The 18,748-nt window shown below is 37.9% G+C and overlaps 2 protein-coding genes across 23 annotated transcripts in view; one reads left to right on the top strand and one right to left on the bottom strand.

Annotated features, from left to right (window-relative positions):
• The window catches only part of RABL3 (RAB, member of RAS oncogene family like 3), a 37,650-nt gene extending 20,715 nt beyond the window's left edge, over nucleotides 1-16,935 (bottom strand). For 5 of the 6 annotated variants that reach the window (XM_081571886.1, XM_081571883.1, XM_081571885.1 and 2 more), the window contains exons 1-2: nucleotides 16,881-16,935; nucleotides 10,280-10,371 (exon numbers count right to left, since the gene is read on the bottom strand). In XM_081571886.1, the coding sequence (XP_081428012.1) occupies nucleotides 10,280-10,371; nucleotides 16,881-16,926 (138 nt within the window). In that variant the 5' untranslated portion in view covers nucleotides 16,927-16,935. Of the gene's footprint in view, nucleotides 1-6,849; nucleotides 6,968-10,279; nucleotides 10,372-16,880 lie in introns of all 6 variants that reach the window. The other variant, XM_081571888.1, reaches the window with a different exon arrangement.
• Nucleotides 1-18,748, top strand: part of GTF2E1 (general transcription factor IIE subunit 1) — a 156,533-nt gene that overhangs the window by 48,439 nt on the left and 89,346 nt on the right. For 8 of the 17 annotated variants that reach the window (XM_081571873.1, XM_081571868.1, XM_081571871.1 and 5 more), the window contains one exon: nucleotides 1,784-1,915. The gene's annotated coding sequence lies outside the window, so the exon portion shown is untranslated. Of the gene's footprint in view, nucleotides 1-7; nucleotides 395-1,783; nucleotides 1,916-17,148; nucleotides 17,985-18,748 lie in introns of those variants that run through there. The other 9 variants (XM_081571863.1, XM_081571865.1, XM_081571874.1 and 6 more) reach the window with 4 other exon arrangements.

The raw sequence follows: 18,748 nt of genomic DNA, 5'->3' as shown, positions 1-18,748 counted from the left end.
TTTTTAGATGATCCAGCGGATGTTGGCAATTTGATTTCTAGTTCCTCTGCCTTTTCTAAAACCAGCTTGAACATCTGGAAGTTCACGGTTCACGTATTGCTGAAGCCTGACTTGGAGAATTTTGAGCATGTGAGATGAATGCAATTGTGCGGTAGTTTGAGCATTCTTTGGCATTGCCTTTCTTTGGGACTGGAATGAAAACTGATCTTTTCCAGGCCTGTGGCCACTGCTGAGTTTTCCAAATTTCCTGGCATATTGAGTGCAGCACTTTCACAGCATCATCTTTGAGGATTTGAAATAGCTCAACTGGAATTCCATCACCTCCAATAGCTTTGTTCGTAGTGATGCTTTCTAAGGCCCACTTGACTTCATGTTCCAGGATGTCTGGCTCTAGGTGAGTGATCACACCATCGTGATTATCTGGGTCATGAAGATCTTTTTCGTACAGTTCCTGTGTATTCTTGACTCATTGGAAAAGACCCTGATGCTGGGAAGGATTGGGGGCAGGAGGAGAAGAGGACGACAGAGGATGAGATGGCTGGATGGCATCACCAACTCGATGGACATGAGTTTGGATAAACTCCAGGAGCTGGTGATGGACAGGGAGGCCTGGCGTGCTGCAATTCATGGGGTTGCAAAGAGTTGGACATGATTGAGCGACTAAACTGAACTGAACAGATAGCCACAAAGACATTAAGAGAAGACAATGATCAGAATGGCAACAAAGAAGATAGGAAACACAAATTACCAGAGCAAAATCAAAGTAGTTGTGGACCACTGTGGGTAACAGAAAGTAATTCTGTAGAATGTGATAAAAGTTATCACTATTTTGCAATTATATGGCATAAATAACATAATAAATGATCATGTTAAATCATCAATAAAAAGATTAAACTACGTGAATTCTGTTTTTAAAGTAAGAAAATGTTTAATACATTTTATTAAGATTTCTAAGCACAACCACTGAAATGAACGATACAAGATATTATAAGGCGTTAGTTATCTGGTATCAAAAAGCTCAACCACTTTGATGAAGCTCTCTTGATCCTGCCACCTTCCCTGGCTCCAAACAACCAAGGCTGGTTAGGTGCTACTCCTATTCGCTCCCATAACATGCTGCACAGTTCTATCATCTCACTAACCACACTGTCATTTATCTGCCAGTATCTCTTCTATTAGATTCCTGAGCTTAACAGCAGGAACTATATTATTCAACTTCGTAAGCCTAGAACACAGCATAATACCTAGCACATATTAGATATTTGGATATGCTTGGTTAAATCAAGGAAAAGATTCAGGGTATCTCATCCTCTAAAGTTTTATTATATTCTGTTTATTATTTTACTGAATTCCAGTGCTTCTCAAGTACAGTTCTGAGAACAAACTAAATTAGAACCAATAGGAAGGCTTATTAAAAAATATATTCCTGGACAACTCCTGATGCCTCCAGGGTAGGGCTCAAAAATCTGAATTTTGAAAGATAGCTCTTTAGGTGATTCTGATACATAATTAAGTTGGACAACCATTTAAGTACATCACTTTTGTCTCTAATGGTATTTCAAATGTCTAATGTTGCCTCCCCTAAATGACTGTAACTCCTTCCATAATAGTCACCATGTAACACAATTTCCAGGTAGCATGCCTTCCTAGCCTTGCAATGTACCAAGTCTGTTAGGCAGTTCCCTTCTGGCAGTACATACTCCCAAATCGGATTGACGTACTCATCTATACTCTTCACCACAAAATACCTTCCTTAATCAAATTTTTTCATGTTTCCTTCCAGAGTTAGAAGAGAAGATGCCCTTCTTGCTTTCCAAACTGCTGAATTAAACTAAGTTTAACTTACTTCAAATGTAATGAGTCCTAAGAACTTTAAACCACAGCTTGAAGCTATGACATTGTATCTTTTACATAGGTGAGTGATCTCCAAGAGAAAGTGTGACATTATAACAAGTATTGCTCTTGACACAGTAAGTGGTACCTTGCTGCTATACTAAGAGTTCAACATGATGGAGGGTACTGCCAAACTCTAAGAAATGTGTTTTATATTTAAATCAGGTCATCAGGGATCCAATACTTAGTCATGACAGACTTTACAGCTACAGAAGGAATGGTTTTTCTCAACAGGCAGCAACAGTATGTGCTGATCATCAAATGGGAAAAGGAACCATACTGTAACTTTGGTAGTTCTCATTTACTCACCTCTTTACTTTTTATTGGAAACCAAATCAAGATCAAGTGTAACAGGTTTTGTCTCATTTGAAGAGTTTATTCATAGTTTGTAATTTTTAAAAAGGATAAACAAATTTAGTAAAGAAAATGATACACACCAGGAAAGAGCAGTGTATGTTTTAAATGTTCTTTAATAAGTTTGGTTTGATATGTGTGCCTGTAAACTATTATTAAAGACAGGCAGGAAGGTAGGAGTCTTAGGAGACAGTTGGGAGAAAAGACAGAAGGATAGAAAAAAGTCAACAATGTGAGTGTAGCAGGGGAATAGGAATTGAATTTGCCTCATTCTTCACAGTGTCTGATACCCAGGAGGTATGCAATATCTATACTGAATGAACAAATGAATGAATGAATAATATCATGAAAGTTTCTAACTGTTTTGCCTTCAGCCAAGTTCATTTCCTCTATTAAAAAAACCAAAATCTTCACTTTCCCCTTCTATTCTGTACTCACTTGCTCCTTTATTTAACTTCTAAACTTTGTGAACGATTGATTTAAACCTCTATCTATATTTTCTCTCTGCCTACTCACATCATTTGCTTTCTATTAACATTCCATTGCATTTTAAAAGGTCAGCACTAACTGTGTCATTACCAAATGCAGTTTTTCCTCTCAGTCATTATCTCTCTATACTATTTCACACTAAAAATCAATCCCTCCTTCATGAGAGTCTCGTCTCTTTTTTTGCTCTTGTGGTTTTTCATCACCTTGGCTATCCCTCCTCTCTTTTCCTTTCTCTGACCCCCCCTTTTCACCATCAACTCCCTAAATATACCTCAAGGCTCTCCCTCAGCTCTTCTCTTTCTAAATTTTCCTTTCTGAAAACCTCATCAGCTCTCATGGTTCAAGATTATCCCCACAGAGATGCTTCTGTCTCAGAATTCTCTCTTGAGCTTCAGCATGTAAAATGCTTTCTCGGCAGCTTCAGGTGGATAGCTCATAGATCCCTCCACTCATCATGTCCAGAGTAGAATTTCCATTTCCTTCTCTTTTACCTGTAATATATATCCCCCACTCAGTATAATTTTCTGCTCCTCACAAGCACCTCACTCTTTCTTGTCAACTGCTGTAACACTTATATTCTATGTAACAGCTATTCCACAGAACTTTCTGTGATGATGGAAATATAAAATATAATAATTACCAGCAATATGTGAGTTCTGAGAGCTTGAAATGTGGTTAGTTCAACTAGAGAACTAAGTTTTAAAATTTAGTTCATTTAAATTTAAATCTTCACATGAATCTAGTCATTACTATATTCAACAACATCAGAATACCTTTTTCTTAATACCACTCTGGAACAAAAGGTAGTACAGAGTAGTGATCAAAAGCGCAGGCTCTTGAACCAGACTGTCTGCATTGGAATTTCATTTCCATTACTTTCTGGCACTGTGACCATGAACAAAGCAGTTAACACTTCTGGGCCACAGCTACTTCATGTGTCATATAGGGAAGCTAACAGTATCTATCTTGACAGGCTGTGAGCATTAAGGGTCATGGATTAGTATATTAATAATTAGTATATTATTAGTATAGGTGCCTAGTCAAAGTAAGCACTAAAAAAAATGTTAGCCATCATTCAATAATACTATTATCTTAAAGATCATTTATATAAACCCTTGGCCCACCTACTAGTTCCTACCTCATATTCTTAGTGTTAAGAAGACTGCCTTTAAAAATTTTTTTTCTCCCTATTGTTTGCACACTGTTATGCTGCCCAAGAGGAATCCAATAAATATTGATTGTATGCAATGTGTAAATTAGAGTTAAAAATCCCATTAAAGTAAACTAGAAATGACAATCAATTTCCTTACTTATAGTTTGTGAAAATATTAAATTCTGTAAGTCTTATTTTCACAATTAAGCACAGCCATGCATTATATTGGTCCCATTAGACTTTGGGCAACAAAATAAGAACACAGTAATGAATGAAGAATACCACAAAATAAAACTTTTCTCCCTTTTTCCTTCAATTCATTTATGAACACCTCTGCAGTGCATACCAAATCCAAAATGTTAATAATTACTGAGTACCTACTTTTGATCCCTGTGTTGGGAAGATCCCCTGGAGAAGGGAACAGCTACCCACTCCAGTATTCTGGCCTGGAGAATTCCATGGACTATATAGTCCATGGGGTCACAAAGAGTCAGATACGACTGAGCGACTTTCACTTTCACTCACATACTTTAAGATTATTAGCCTCACCCAGCACTTTGAAATTAAACAATATATTATCACCTTTGCCATCTCTATTTTTAGCTGGCTCTTAACAGATGTGAAATGAGCTAAATGGGGCAACTGTTTTTAAGAGTTCTGAAGAGTGTATATTTATGGATTTTTACTGATTCTGGACATCCCCATCATAGGTTTCAATAATACAGAGGCTGTAATTGCAATATAAAAGCTGCTAGAGAAGAATGTGTTCTTCCAAGTTATTTGGGTAAAAGCCTTATTAGATTTAATCATTCTTGCTAGAGGGAAGAACTGTTCACTTTATTATAACAACAGTCAAAATAACTTATATGTCTATCAGAACTTTCCTTAAAATTATTGTTTAAAAATGCCTTTTACTTATGTTGTCACTCAAGAAATGCATTTTTCTCAAAGAAGACAGATCAACCAGCCCAATTCAATGAAGAGTAACAAAAGCAAGGTCATTTTCAGCCCCACATGCTCCACTCTTCCACAGTAATACAATTCAGGCCAGCCTGGCTTTAAAGGAGTCAGTAACACATTCATTCCAGTAAAATCTGTCACATTATTACATGACACCATCTTCACCTACTATAGCCTTTATTCCAGACTCCCTTTGGGTAGTTTTACATCTTCTCCAGTGTTTCCTAGAATTATGGAGGGAGTTCAACACTTGGCAGTCTTTCATAAGCTAACTCAAGGAAACTTTAATTTCACTTTCTTCAAAAGCAGAGGTTTCTGAAGGAAACCTAACTGGTATCCTATTTACAAGAAATACACTATAAATATAAGGGTATAAGAAACAGATAGAAGGAAGATATACCACAAAACATTAACTAAAAATAAGTTGGTTTATATAATATAGCACTATTAACTATAGTCACCATGTTGTATGTTATACTCCCAGAGCTTATTTATCTTATTATGGGAAGTTTGTACCTTTTGACTACCTTTACCCACAATAACCCTCCTCCTTTTCCACCCCTGACTCTGGCAACCACCAATCTATTCTCTGTTCCCATGAGTTTGGTTTTTTTCAGATTCCACAACTAACTGTGCTAATACAGTGATTGTCTTTCTCTAACTTATTAGGTAAAGAAAGAATCACTTAGCACAAAGCCCTCAAGGTCCATTCTTGTTATTTCAAATGGCAGAATTTGCTTCTTTTTTATGGCTGAATATTTCATTGCATATACATTTTATCCATTCATTCATTAATGACACTTAGATCTTAAAAATTCTCATGAAAACAAGAAAAAAACTGTTACTATGTGAGGTGATACATGTTAATAAAGATATTGTGGTAATCACTTCTCAATATATACACGTATCAAGTCATTATGTTATACACCTTAAAATAACACAAAGTCGCATGTCAATTATATCTCAATAAAACTGGGGGAAAAAGTGGATTTAGCTATTTTATCACCAGACAAAACAGACTTCAAGGTACAACGTATTACTGGATACAGAGAGGATATATCACGATGATAAAATGTTAAATCCTTCAGGAAGTTTAGACAATCTTAAATTAGTACACATCTAGTAAAACAGCCTCAAAATATATAAACAAAAAATTGGCAGAACTAAAATGAGGAACAGACAAATCCACATTTAAAGTTGGAGATAATAATTCTCATTCCTCAGCAGACAAAGAAAATCAGTTCGAATAGAAAAGATTTGAACAAAAAGATTAACAAACTTGACCTAATTGATATAGTTAGAACAATGCGTGCCAACAGTTACAAAATATGGATTCCTTTCAAATGCACATGAAATATTTACCAAAACTGGCATGAAGCAAATGTCATCAAATTTCAGAAAATGAAATCATATATCATACGTTCTGAGCACAATGAAAGTAAGCTAGAAACCAATAATTTAAAGGTAAAAAAAATTCTCAAAGTTGGGAAATTAAATGGTACATTTCTAAACAACCTATGAGTCAAAGAAATCATAATGGAAATTAGACAGTATTCTAAACTGAATGATAATGAACAATATTTCAGAGAGGCAACTAAAGCTGTGCCTAGATAGAAAGAAATTTAGAGCTTTAGAGCTCGAAAAGGAAGGCTGAAAAAAACCCAATGAAACAACTACCTAGTGCAAGAAGTTAGAAAAAAACACAGCTAATTAAACCCAAAGAAAATATAGATATCATAGAGAAAAGAGCAGAAATTAATAAAATAGAAAATAAACATGTAGTAGATAAAATCAACAAAGCCAAAAACTGGTCCTTGATAGACTCTGGAAAGACTGACCAAGAAAATAAGAGAAAAGCCACAAATTACCCCTATCAGAAATAAAAAAGAGAAGTATTATTACAGATCCTACAGATAATAAAAGATGACACAGGATATAAAAATAAAATTTTTGACAATTTTTTGACATGAAATAGACAAATTATTTCAAAAACATGTTACCAAAATTGATTTGGAAGAAATAAGAGTCATTTTCATATTTTCTTTAATGTTATTTAAAAACTTCCCACAAAGAAAACTTTAGGCCTGGAGGTTTTTAATTGTGAATTCTTCCAAATACCTAAGGAAGAAACAAAACAAAACTTACATAAAGTCTTCCAGAGAACAGACACAGAAATAAAACTTGCCAACTCATTTTACAAGACTAGTATAATCCTGATACTAAAATCCCACAAGGAGATTATAAGAAAGAACTGTGATAGGCCAATGTTTCTCATGAGTTTAGATATAAATATTAGGGGAAAAAAAAAAGAGGGCTTCCCTGGTGGCTCAGACAGTAAAGAATCTGCCTGCAATGCAGGAGATCCAGGTTCAATCCTGGGTTGGGAAGATCCCCAGGAGAAGGAAATGGCAATCCACTCCAGTATTCTTGCCTGGCAAATCCCAGAGACAGAAGAGCCTGACGGGTTACAGTCCATGGAGTCACCAAAAGTTAGACACGACTGAGTGACTAACACACTAAACACACTACATTTGAAAGAGTATTAGCAAACTGAACCCAGTAATATATGAAAAGAATACATCAAGACCAAGTTGGATTTACTCCAAGAATGCAAAGTTGGTTTCACATTTAAAGATCAATCAACATAACTTATCATAGTTACAAAATAAAGAAGGGAAATTATGATTACCATGCAAAAGCACCTGATAAAATCCAACACCAGTTTGTGATACAAACTCTCATCAAAATAGAAAGAGAAGGTAACTTCAATCTGATAAGGTATATCTACAAAAAGTCCTATAGCAAATATCGTATTTAACAGTATTACATTAAAAATTTCCTGAGACTGGGAATGAGACAAGGATGCCTGTGAGCACTGCTTCTACCTAACACTGTACTGGATGGAGATTTAGCCAATTCAATAAGAAAAGGGGGAAAAACCTCAAATAAGACAAAACATAAATTCCATGAGCAGACTGGGCTCTGGATGGATAAGAGGGGCAAGTGGAAGCAGGGCAGAAAATTGAATTTTAAGTTCAATTTCAACTTCAAATTGTAAAGCACTAGACCGTAACTTCACACGTTTTAAGCTTCTCTGATCTTCCCTACAAACCTGTAGGCTAGACAGAGCAGGTATTATTTACCTTTATTTTGGCAATGACACACAAGGCTCAGAGAAGTAAACCGATTAGTCTGTCTCTCTTTAAGAAGCAAAGGCAATATGGGGAATGACCACAGAAGTGGGAGTTCAAATTTAAGTTTCTTTTCAGTATGTCATGCTTTCTCAAGGAAAAGGAGCCAGAAAAGTCCAAAGTCCAAAGGGAAATCATGCCCAGAACTTATTACTGGGTGTACCAAACTTAAATAAAGTTGCCACTGAACTCATTATCTAGAATTTCTTTTTCTTTCCATAGCTAAGAATTTGGGAACATGGTAGGCTGAAATGACACAGACAAGTCCCTTCTGACTTCAACTCATAGATATGCCACAAAAATATATATATATTTTAAATAAAAACGACAAGCTCAAGAGAGAAAGAGTGAGAGAGAGAGAGAAAAAAAAAGGAAATTCCCCAGATGCTAGAAATGAAGAAAAAAACTTTAGACTATAAAGTAGGAGCTGACCCAGATTCAGATATAGTTTTAGGGGTTGGTCCCCAGAGTTATAGTGCCCAGACAAGAATAGGGATCCATTTTCCAGCTTTCAAGGCGAGAGAATACGTGGACGAGTGACAGAGAACAGATTCGCTTCTTGAAATGTGGACCCTTGATGAGCAGCCCAGTCAGTGAAAGAGAGTAGGAAAAACAGTTCACTGGATCAGGAAAGCAGGAAAAACTTTCCGTCAGGGATCTTGTAGAGAGCAGATGAAAGATCTACAAAAAATGGACACCACAATCGGATACTGGGGGACTTTACATTATTAAGATGGCATGGACATTCCAACTCAAGAAATTACAGGGACCACTGAAATCTCTAGAGCTCTGCAGCAACAGGAACAAAAAGGCACTGTACTCTCAAAACATAAAATGTAAGACTTCAAAAGGGAAGCAGGGAAAAAAAATTCTGTTTGAAGATGTGGTCTTCTTCAAACAGTTACAAACTATATAGGAGGTACATTTCCATGAGGCTGAGTCAGCATATACACCAAGTAGGACATCTGCCACCCACCCAGAAAAAAGAATAAAACGATCCAAAGAAACCATGAAATATTATGTTGAAAATGATTAAAATAAAAAAACATAATGAAACATCAGAATAGTTTGAAAAATTTTGACATTTGAAAAAGAACCAAAAGCAACTAGAAATTAAAAATTACAGTTACTGAAATTAAAAAATTGAGTGGATTTATTAAAAAATGGATTAGACACAGTTGAAGAGATTCTTAGTTAGCTGGAAAGTTGAATATATTATCCAGAATGTACCACAGAGAAATAAACAATAGAAAATATGAAAGTGCGATTAAAATATGTGAGGACAAACATCCAAAAGAAGTTCAAAAGGAGAAGATAGAGGGAACAAGACAAGGCAAACAGATAATGGCTAAAAATTAAAAAAAATGAAGATAGACATGAGGTGTACAACTTTTGATCAAGATGACTAAAAACTAACCTACCCCCAGATTTAGGTCAGCAAAACTACAGAACATCAAAGATTAAAAAAATTTTTTTTTCTAAAGCAACTAGAGAGAAGGAATTATCTTTAAAAGGAGTATTTAGGCTGAAAGAGTTCTAATCTTCAGCAATATACATCACAGACTATGGAACAACAGGTGCAAAGAACTGAAGGAAAATATAATAGCTGTTAATCTAGCTAACTACTTTTCCCTCCTTATTTATTTCTTAACTCAGTGGAGAAAGGTATGCCAGTGTAAGAGGGGCTTGGACAGGACTAGCTGGAATTAGCAAGACCAAAATATCTGGGAAGGCAGTTAATTCAGTGGAAACAGCACTTGTGTTTCCTAAATGTGAGGTGGAACAGATGACCTAGACATAAGACTCCAGAAGCTTTTGCCTTTACACTGTATTTCTAGCCAAAGTTGGCTATCTTAGTGGTAAAGGCTTAAGCACAATTATTTATGGAGCACATTAAATGAACTCTTTATTTTTGCACAGTAATTAAAAGTGAAGTCTCTGGAATCAGACTAATGAGAATCAAATCTTGACTCTGCTTCTTATGAACTGAATGAATTTGATTAAGTTACTTTATTTTTGTGTGCCTTGATTTTGGTAGCTATATCTCACAGTTTAAAAAAGACTAAATAAGCAAAGACACGTAAAACATTGGGCACAGTATCTAGCATACAGTAGGTATTTGATAAAGGCTAGTTATTCTTATTAATTAGTCTTGACTACAGGGCTGTAATTTGACCACAGGTTTGAAGGGGTTATCTTTAATGTGACACTGAAAAACTAAAATATAAGAAACACATACTCTGACATCTACTGAGCAGCCCACAGTCCATGATGGATTTCCCAGCACTTGATTCTGGCACAGGAGATGAACTAAGGAAGACTTCCCAACACCTGTAAAAGATACAAGCACTCTAGTCATATAAAGCTATGCTGAAAAGACTGAGAATAAGCAGTAATAAAGTTAGGCAAAGCATGGTTGTTTAAAGGGTGTTCATACCATACCAATGATTTAATAAGCTTCACTGATAGAGAAGATGGTTAAGGACACTGGTTCTCTCAAATTTAGTATCAGAATCCTCTGAAGGACTTGCTAAACAACATAGAATGCTGGGTCCTGTCCCCAGAGCTTCCAATTCAGTAGGTGTGTCATGGAAGCCAAAGATTTGCACTTCTAACAAATTCCCAGGTAATGTTGATGCTACTGATCCAGGGAACTCACTTTGAGAACTATTCATCCAGGGCAATTTCAAATTAACTAATCCTTTTCCTTTGGAAAATGATTTCATCTATTCAGTTTATTTTAGAATTGTAGACTCTTAACATACTTTAGAGGTAATCTCCTCTATACTGACCACCAATGCAGAGATCCCTTCCACAGATCCTGTTAGTTGCTCTTTTGGATTGTGCTTGAACACTGTCAGTGACAGGGATTCACCATTTCACAAAGTCATATTTAGCTACTTCAGTTCTCCCATACAGTGATCTTTGGAAAGCAGTCAACCACTTGGCCCAGATTTGTCTTTTGGAAAAGGAGAACAACTCTTCTCTGTCTACATTATAGCCCTTTTTCTTTATAGGCAGCAGTTTTCTTTTTATTGAAGTATAGCTGATGTACAATATTATGTTGGTTTCAGGTATACAACATTTAAATACATTATAAAATGATCACCACAGTAAGTCTGGTAACCATCTGTCCCCATACAAAGCTATTACAGTACCATTTGTGATATTCCCTATGCTGTACAATACATCCCTGTGACTTATTTATAACTGGAAGTTTGTAACTCAATTTCCTGCACCTATTTCACCCCTTTCCCCACAGCTCCTTTCTAGCAAACACCAGTTTGTTCTCAGTATTTGAGCCTGTTTTCATTTTGTTTTGTTCGTTTTGTTTTTTAGACTCTATTATAAATATAAGTGAGATCATACAGTTTGTCTTTCTCTGTTTGACTTATTTCACTGAGTATAATACCTTCCAGATCCATTCACGTTGTCATAAATGGCAAGATCTTGGCTACTGTCAATAATGCTGCAATGAACATAGGGGTGGATACCTCTTTTCAAAGTGTTTTTGTTTTCTTCAGGTAAATACCCAGAAGTAGTTGCTGGATCATATGGCAACTATTTTTAATTTCATGAGGAGCTTCCATAGTTTTCCACAGTGGCTACACCAATTTACAACTACACTGCTAGTACATGAGGGTCTCCTCTATCCACATCCTGGACAACTCTTGTCATTTGTTGCCTTTTTGATGACAGTCATTCTGACAGGTGTGAGACAATATTTCGTGGTTTTCATTTGCATTTGCCTGATGATTAGAGATGCTGAGCATATTTTCATGTGTATGTTTTCTTTGGAAAAATGTCTATTAAGATACTCCGCATATTTTTTTAAATTAGATTGTTTTTTGATATTGAGTTGTATAAGTTCTTTACATATTTTGGATATCCCCTTATGGGATATGTCATTTGCAAATATCTTCTCCCATTCATAGGGCAGTATTTTCTTTTATTATAGATCTCCTGGGTTTAGGACAATCTAGTTACTAATGTTGAAAGTATTAAGTCACTCAGTCGTGTCTGACTCTTTGTGAACCCATGGACTGTAGCCAGCCAGGCTCTTTTGTCCATGGGATTTTCCAGGCAAGAGTACTGGAGTGGGTTGCCATTTCCTTCCCCTATTCAGTAGGACAGTATTTTCTTTCATTATAGATCTCCTGGGTTTAGGATAATATAGTTACTAATGTTAGGGCTAGTATTTAGAGATCCGTAGGAAGAGGAAAGGGAATGAACTATCCCATGTACGTTTGTGTGCAGGGTTACTCATTTAATTAACACATTTCAGGATGCTATTGTAACAAGCATACTTGGTGAGTCTTCATGTGTCACTAGTTATAAAAGATAAAATACCTCTTTGTGTGCCTTATTGTGTATGGACCTATCACTTTTTATTATAATTTTTATTTTCAGACTATGTATAAAGTATAGAAAAAAGAAGAAAAAAAATCACCTGAAGAGCACTACTGTCAGCATGCAGATTTAATATTATAAGCAGAGCTTATTAAGAAGGTTGTTATTGTGAATATATACATGTGCGAGTGTGCTCAGTCCCTCAGTTGTGTCTGACTCTTTGCGACCCCATGGACTATAGCCCGCCAGGCTTCTCTGTCCATAGGATTTTACAGGCAAGAATACTGGAGTGGGCTGCCATTCATTTCTCCAGGGGATCTTTCCAACCCAGGGATGGAACCCCAGTCTATTGCATCCCCTGCACTGTCAGGCAGATTCTTTCACCACTAGCACCACCTGGGAAGCACCCTGGTAGCTTAGATGGTAAAGAATCTGCCTGCAATGCAGGAGACCCAGGACAGATCCCTGGGTCCAGAAGATCCCCTGGAGAAGGGAATGGCTACCTACTCCAGTATTCTTGTGGGGAATTTCCCACAGACAGAGGAGCCTGGTGGGCTACAATCTATGGGCTCGGAAAGAGTTGGACTGAGTGACACAATGCAGGTACTTAAAAAAAAAAAAAAGAAAAGAAACATAAGCCTGTGCTTACACAGCTGGTTTTGTCCGAAATAGTCTACCCAGCCTCTCCTTCTATTTCCCCTTTCCCATTGGCCTGGTGAATTAATCTTTCAAGACACGGCATCATTCTAGAGAAAAAGTCTTTTCATATTCCATACAGGCAGAACTAAGCACATCATTCATCATCCTCTGCAACTCCACTGTACACTCTCCCATAGAGCACTTAAAATACACTATTATATTTGCTTGTTTAGATTCTATTCTTGCTGCTTAATTTTAAGTTCTTTGAGGCCTGGGACTGGGTTTTACTCATTTTTTATTTCTAGTACAAAGAATAGGGCCTCAATTAGTACTTATTTATTGGCTAAAAACTTCCTTGTTTTTACAGAATCTTCAGAAACATTTTTAATGTCTCCAAGTTCAGAGAATAGACATAATGATTTATTTAAACATTTGCTCATTATTGGATATTAGGGTGCTTTGAACTTTTCACTATACTAAGAAAAGATCTGTTTAAACTTTTGTTTAAAATTAAAATTATTTTGTTAGTATACCTTTCCAGAAATGAAATTAATATGTAAAAGGAAATCAACATTTAAAGTTCTTGATATACACTGACAACTTGTATCTGGTTACGCTGCCACCAGCCATATACACAAGCCTGCAGGTCTTACTGCACCTCAACAGTGTGCAGTTGCTTTTTCATCTTTGTTAGTTTATAATAGGAAAAAAAGTGACATTTTTGTTTTAGCCTGCATTTGTTTACCTTCTGGTAAAGATACACATTATGATCATCTTTGCAAGCCAGTTGCTTTTACTCTCTTATTATCTATTGATGTGCTCTACCCATTTATCTACTGGGTTTTAGTGACCTCTTCATATACTAGATGCTCATGTAATTGAACCAAATATATTTTCAGATTTCCCTTCTATTTATTATTTTTATATACAAGCAAGACTTTTGAATACCCAAACTGAGCTTTGTCTTTTATTCATCGAATTGCATCTGCTATCTATTGCCTTTAGGGCATACTGTTGATTTTTGTGTTTGCAAGTAGGCTTGTTTATGTTGGAGGCACATAGGTAGGCATTTAGTTATCACTTGATACAAGGCTTGAATGTCAAGTTTAATTCTGTCAGAGTAAACATTTCTATGCAATAATATGGTATAGCTCTCCATGAATTAACTTTTGGGTGTTTTGGGTGACAAGAGTTAGCTAACACAGGATGAACTTTACACAGTAAGAACAACTTAAGTGCCAAGAATAGTGGCTATCTTTAAGAATTTAGGCAGGTTCCAATTCTATGTTTTCATCAATAGAACTAACTTAGATCAAAAAAATGCACTTGATTTGCTGGGTAAAAAAGTTCAATATAATAAAATAAATGCCAGGGCCAAACAGAGTTGGTAATGTGTTAAGATCATTCCTTATACCAAAGGAACAAAGAGAAAAGAGTATGTGCATGTTAGATTTTCAGGATTCCTTACTCGGTTATCAAGTAACTCTATGGGATACAAGCAGATTTCTAAATCCAAAGTCATTCCTTTATATATTTGTGAAACCCTCAAAATCTCACAGGGAAAAATAAGCCTTTATTCAAAAGTAAACTTTGAAGTCTAAATACAAAGGCAAATGAAGTGTAGAAAGTATATTCTAACCTCTCAGATAGCAGATCACTGTTGAAAGGGAACTATAAAAAGACAAGAACTGACTTTGGACATAAAGCCTAACTTCAGTGGATGTGTGACAGGATCAATCACTTTCCTGGTGGGTATGGCTATGTCTTCTGTTTTACAACTAAACTATAAGAATAATTTTAAAAAGCTTCCTATTGATAATTGCCTGATCACTTTCCCACATTTAATAGAGCAGCCAATTCAACCCTGTTGCATAATGCATTGATTCCACAGTTATATCCCTATCACTTAACTCAGTGTTATGTGTAATAGGTATTTAAAAATTGGGGTGGAGGGAATGGACAGTATGCACAAGATGTCAACATGAAGGGGTTGCTACATGCAGTAGAAAGGGAATTAAAAAATGAGAGCACCCACTTTTACGTGTCATGAAAAACTGTGATAGCTCGGTGCTATGATAAGTTGCTTCAGTCCTGTCTGACTCTTTGAGATTCCATGGACTGTGGCCCACCAGGCTCCTCTGCTCTGGAACTCTCCAGGCAAGAATACTGGAATGGGTTGCCATTTCCTCCTCCAGGGGATCTTCCTGACCTAGGGATGGAACCCAGGTCTCTTATGTCTGCTGTATGGGCAGGTGTGTTCTTCATCACAAGCGCCAACTGGGAAGTTTTAGCTCTGGATTCTTCTACATCCTACTTGGTGACACTCTTGTGAGGTCCATTTATACCACCACTGCTTTCTTTATCTGTGAAACTGAGTGCTTTTATTAAATCAACTTCAGTATCACTTCAAGCTAAAAAACTAAAGTTGACATAAACTAGATTATGTTCACAGAGTTTCATTATGCAACTTTCTGAAAGGAATATTAAATAATGCTCTCTGTAAAATATTTTGTAATGCAAAATAATCTTCAGGTAATCTGAAAAGGTACTCAAACTCCTCCCCAGGGCAATTTTACTCCATTTGGTAAGGCTAATTTTCAAGCTCTTTGGAGTATGTCCTCTCCCATCTCCAAGCATCTGACACAATGTTTTTGCTCATAGCAAATATCCAAAGGTCAGCTTAGAAAAGTACATCTATGAAATGCACCAGGCTGCCCTGGTGGCTCAGGGGTAAAAAATCTGTCTGCAACGCAGGAGATGCAAGAGACGCGGGTTTGATCCCTGCGTCGGGAAGATCCCCTGGGGAAGGGAATGGCAACCCACTCCAGTATGCTTGCCTAGGAAATTCCACGGACAGAGGAGCCTAGCGGGCTACATGCAGTCCACAGGGGTATTAAGGGTCGGACACTACTTAAGCGACTAAACCACCACCACCACCACCACCACATGAAAAGTAAGGTTGTCATCTATTCCAAGTTCTTAGGAAGATTAGGAGTGGAGGCTAGGAGAAACAGAAGGATAGTGAAGGGGACAGAGAAACACAGACTTCAATTCCAGTTCTCGTGTCCAAGGTAAGAATTTTAACACTAGGATTCAGCTGGGCTTAGTATTGTTCTAGCTGCTTCACAATATGGCCTCTATCTTAATTTTTCTATTTCTTACAGCCTAGCACATAATAGGTTTTCAATTAAGATTAAAGAGAACAAAGAAAAAAGAAGTGCCGCTGGAAGTATAATGGACTACCACCTGTTATTTCATGAAATAGTATAGGTTGGTGTTTTAGATACGTGGACTCGCAGCTCAAACCAGTTCTGTCATGTACAATGTAAATATCATAAATCATACGTCTCTCTGCCTCACTTTTATCATTTGTAAAATGGGATAATAGGACTGATCTCAGGATTAAATGAGTTAATACGTGCAAAGTTTGGAACAGTGTCAATAATACTTGGAACAGTGTCACTCTTCCTAGTGCATGTTTGATTTCCTAAATTCATACCTCCCCAAGGCAAGGTCCGCGCTTGTTTCATCCCGGCGCTCAATTCAACACTCAATATCTGCACATCGTTTAAAACAAAGAATTACTGGGCTTCTGTCACCCTGGAAACCGACGGAGAAACCTGCGAGAGCAGAGGAAAGGCCCCGGCTCCTCGCCCCCCACCCGCACGACGCTGCCGCTCCGTTAAATTGAGCAAAGTTCTCTCGGTAGTGTAGTCTTTAAGGCTTAATAAGGAATTCAGCCACGAGCCGGAATCAGTTAGTCGGTGGGTGGGTGGAGGGAGAGTGAAAGGGGAGGATTTTCGGATAACTCAAAAGTGTCGGGAGCCCCGGGGTTGTGTTAAGGCGCTCACCTGAGTCTCCCAAAACCAGTACCTTCACTCGATCCAGGGACGCCATCTTGTCACTGCCTTCCTGAGGTTAACGCCTATTCCGGGATCATAGGCCAATCAGAGCTGGGTTTGAAAGGCAGCGCCTTCAATGTTATTGGCCAATATGAGCGTGACTCTTGATTGAAAGCCTCACTGTGCTGATTGGCCCGCCTGGTTGAAAGCAGCGGATGGTTTCTAAAGCTGGTCGCAGGAATAGAGCGTTTTCTTTGACGCACAAGTGGCGTGGCTCGTATAAGCCGGTAGTTGAAGCGCTGAGGGAAGCTGTAGAGTGGGAGTGTTCGAGGATTCGCTTTGGTAAACCTTGTTACCTGTTGTTCTCGGTTCCCTGGCCAGGTGCCGCCTCTTAGGGTGCCTTCTCTTTTTCGCTCCTTTCTTCTTAGCTATCCTCCTCCCCTTTAGCTACTCTCTTGATTCGGTTCTCTTCTTGGTCTTCCAAAGAACCATTGACCCCGGAGCGGCCCATGTGCGACCTCGGGTAGGACGGGCTTGACTGCGCCGAGTTTGTCCTCAGCTGGTAGAGTCCTAGGGAATTTAGGGTGTTGGGGTGTCACAGTGGGGAGGAGGAGAACATTACCGGGCGCGTGGAGGCTATCTGGTCCGGAGGTTTCGCGGTATTGTGCCACTTTATGTACGAAGGCATGGAGAGTACCATGAAATGTGGCAACCGAGAAAGCCAGTGGGCTGTGTAAATCCAAGTTCTTCTGGAACTGGAATAGAAGTAAACTGAAATAATCTGACAGGACTCCCACATCCACTCCTTCCGTTTTTTTCTTTTACACGCTGCAGTCAGCATAAGCCCTTAAAAACACGAGTTTGATGCTGTCACCTCCTGCTTAAAACCATTTGAAGTTGAAGAAGAGGATTTCCAATACCCTCTCTTTTTCTGCTCTGGAAGCCGCAATAGAGGAAGTGAATTGAGGGGAAGCTGGGTGGGCATGTTTGAAGAACAGGTGCTTAGCGGATCTATTGAAAGTTTTTTGGGGCACTTGACCAGCTGTGGCACATGCTGGAAAGTCAGTGGTGAACAAGATTAAGCCGCTGGTCTCCGAAGTAGATATGGAGAAAGTATGTTCACTGTATTCTGTTCACTGTAAAAAAGAAGGGGGAGGAGCAATGGGAACTTGTGAAAGGGGGCTCATTTAATCTACTAAGGGGAACCTGAGACGGTGTCTCTGAGGAAATGTCATTTGAGATGTGAAGGACTGTTAGGAGAAGGGACTTTGGGCTTAGCTGTGGGGGCAGAGAGAACAGCATGTGCAAAGGCCTGGAAGTGGGGAATGCATGTGTGGCTGGTGGAATTGGAGAATGCCTGGAAATGAGACTGAGGAGGATAGACCAAGTGTAAAGAGTGCATTCAGTTCATCTTTGTTTCTTCACCTCTGGGCCCAGTGTTTGTATGATTGTAATACATATGGTTCAAAAACAAAACCGACGTGCCTTTGAGGCTTTGGGCTGGTAGGGTCATAGGTGAGGCTGAGAGGTAACTGATGAACTCTGATGCTAAAAACAATGAAACGTGGGTTGGTCCCCAGATGTCACACACTCAGAAGTCAACAGAGGCCAATCCAACTCTTTCCCTATTTAGAAGCATCAACTACTCTTTAGCTAATTGTTTCTATGTGGGAACATGGTCACATTTTTCCCTCAGGTATTTCCAATTTTCAAAAGTATCTGAAAATTGAAATGTGAAATCTCATGATTTTTAATTGTTGACCAGTAATTCAGGAAATTTTCAAAACATTCTTTGAATCAAATGATGTGGTAGATGTTGCCAGTTTGAGACCTCTGACCTCAGTATTATGAAATCCAGAGATTGAGGAGATTCAGCA

This window comes from Giraffa tippelskirchi, chromosome 2 (genome assembly GCF_054371585.1).
Source record: "Giraffa tippelskirchi isolate mGirTip1 chromosome 2, T2T-mGirTip1v1.2.pri, whole genome shotgun sequence".
NCBI classification, from domain to species: Eukaryota; Metazoa; Chordata; class Mammalia; order Artiodactyla; family Giraffidae; genus Giraffa; species Giraffa tippelskirchi.
Note: the sequence above shows the minus strand (reverse complement) of the source record. Positions and strands in the feature narration are given on the sequence as shown.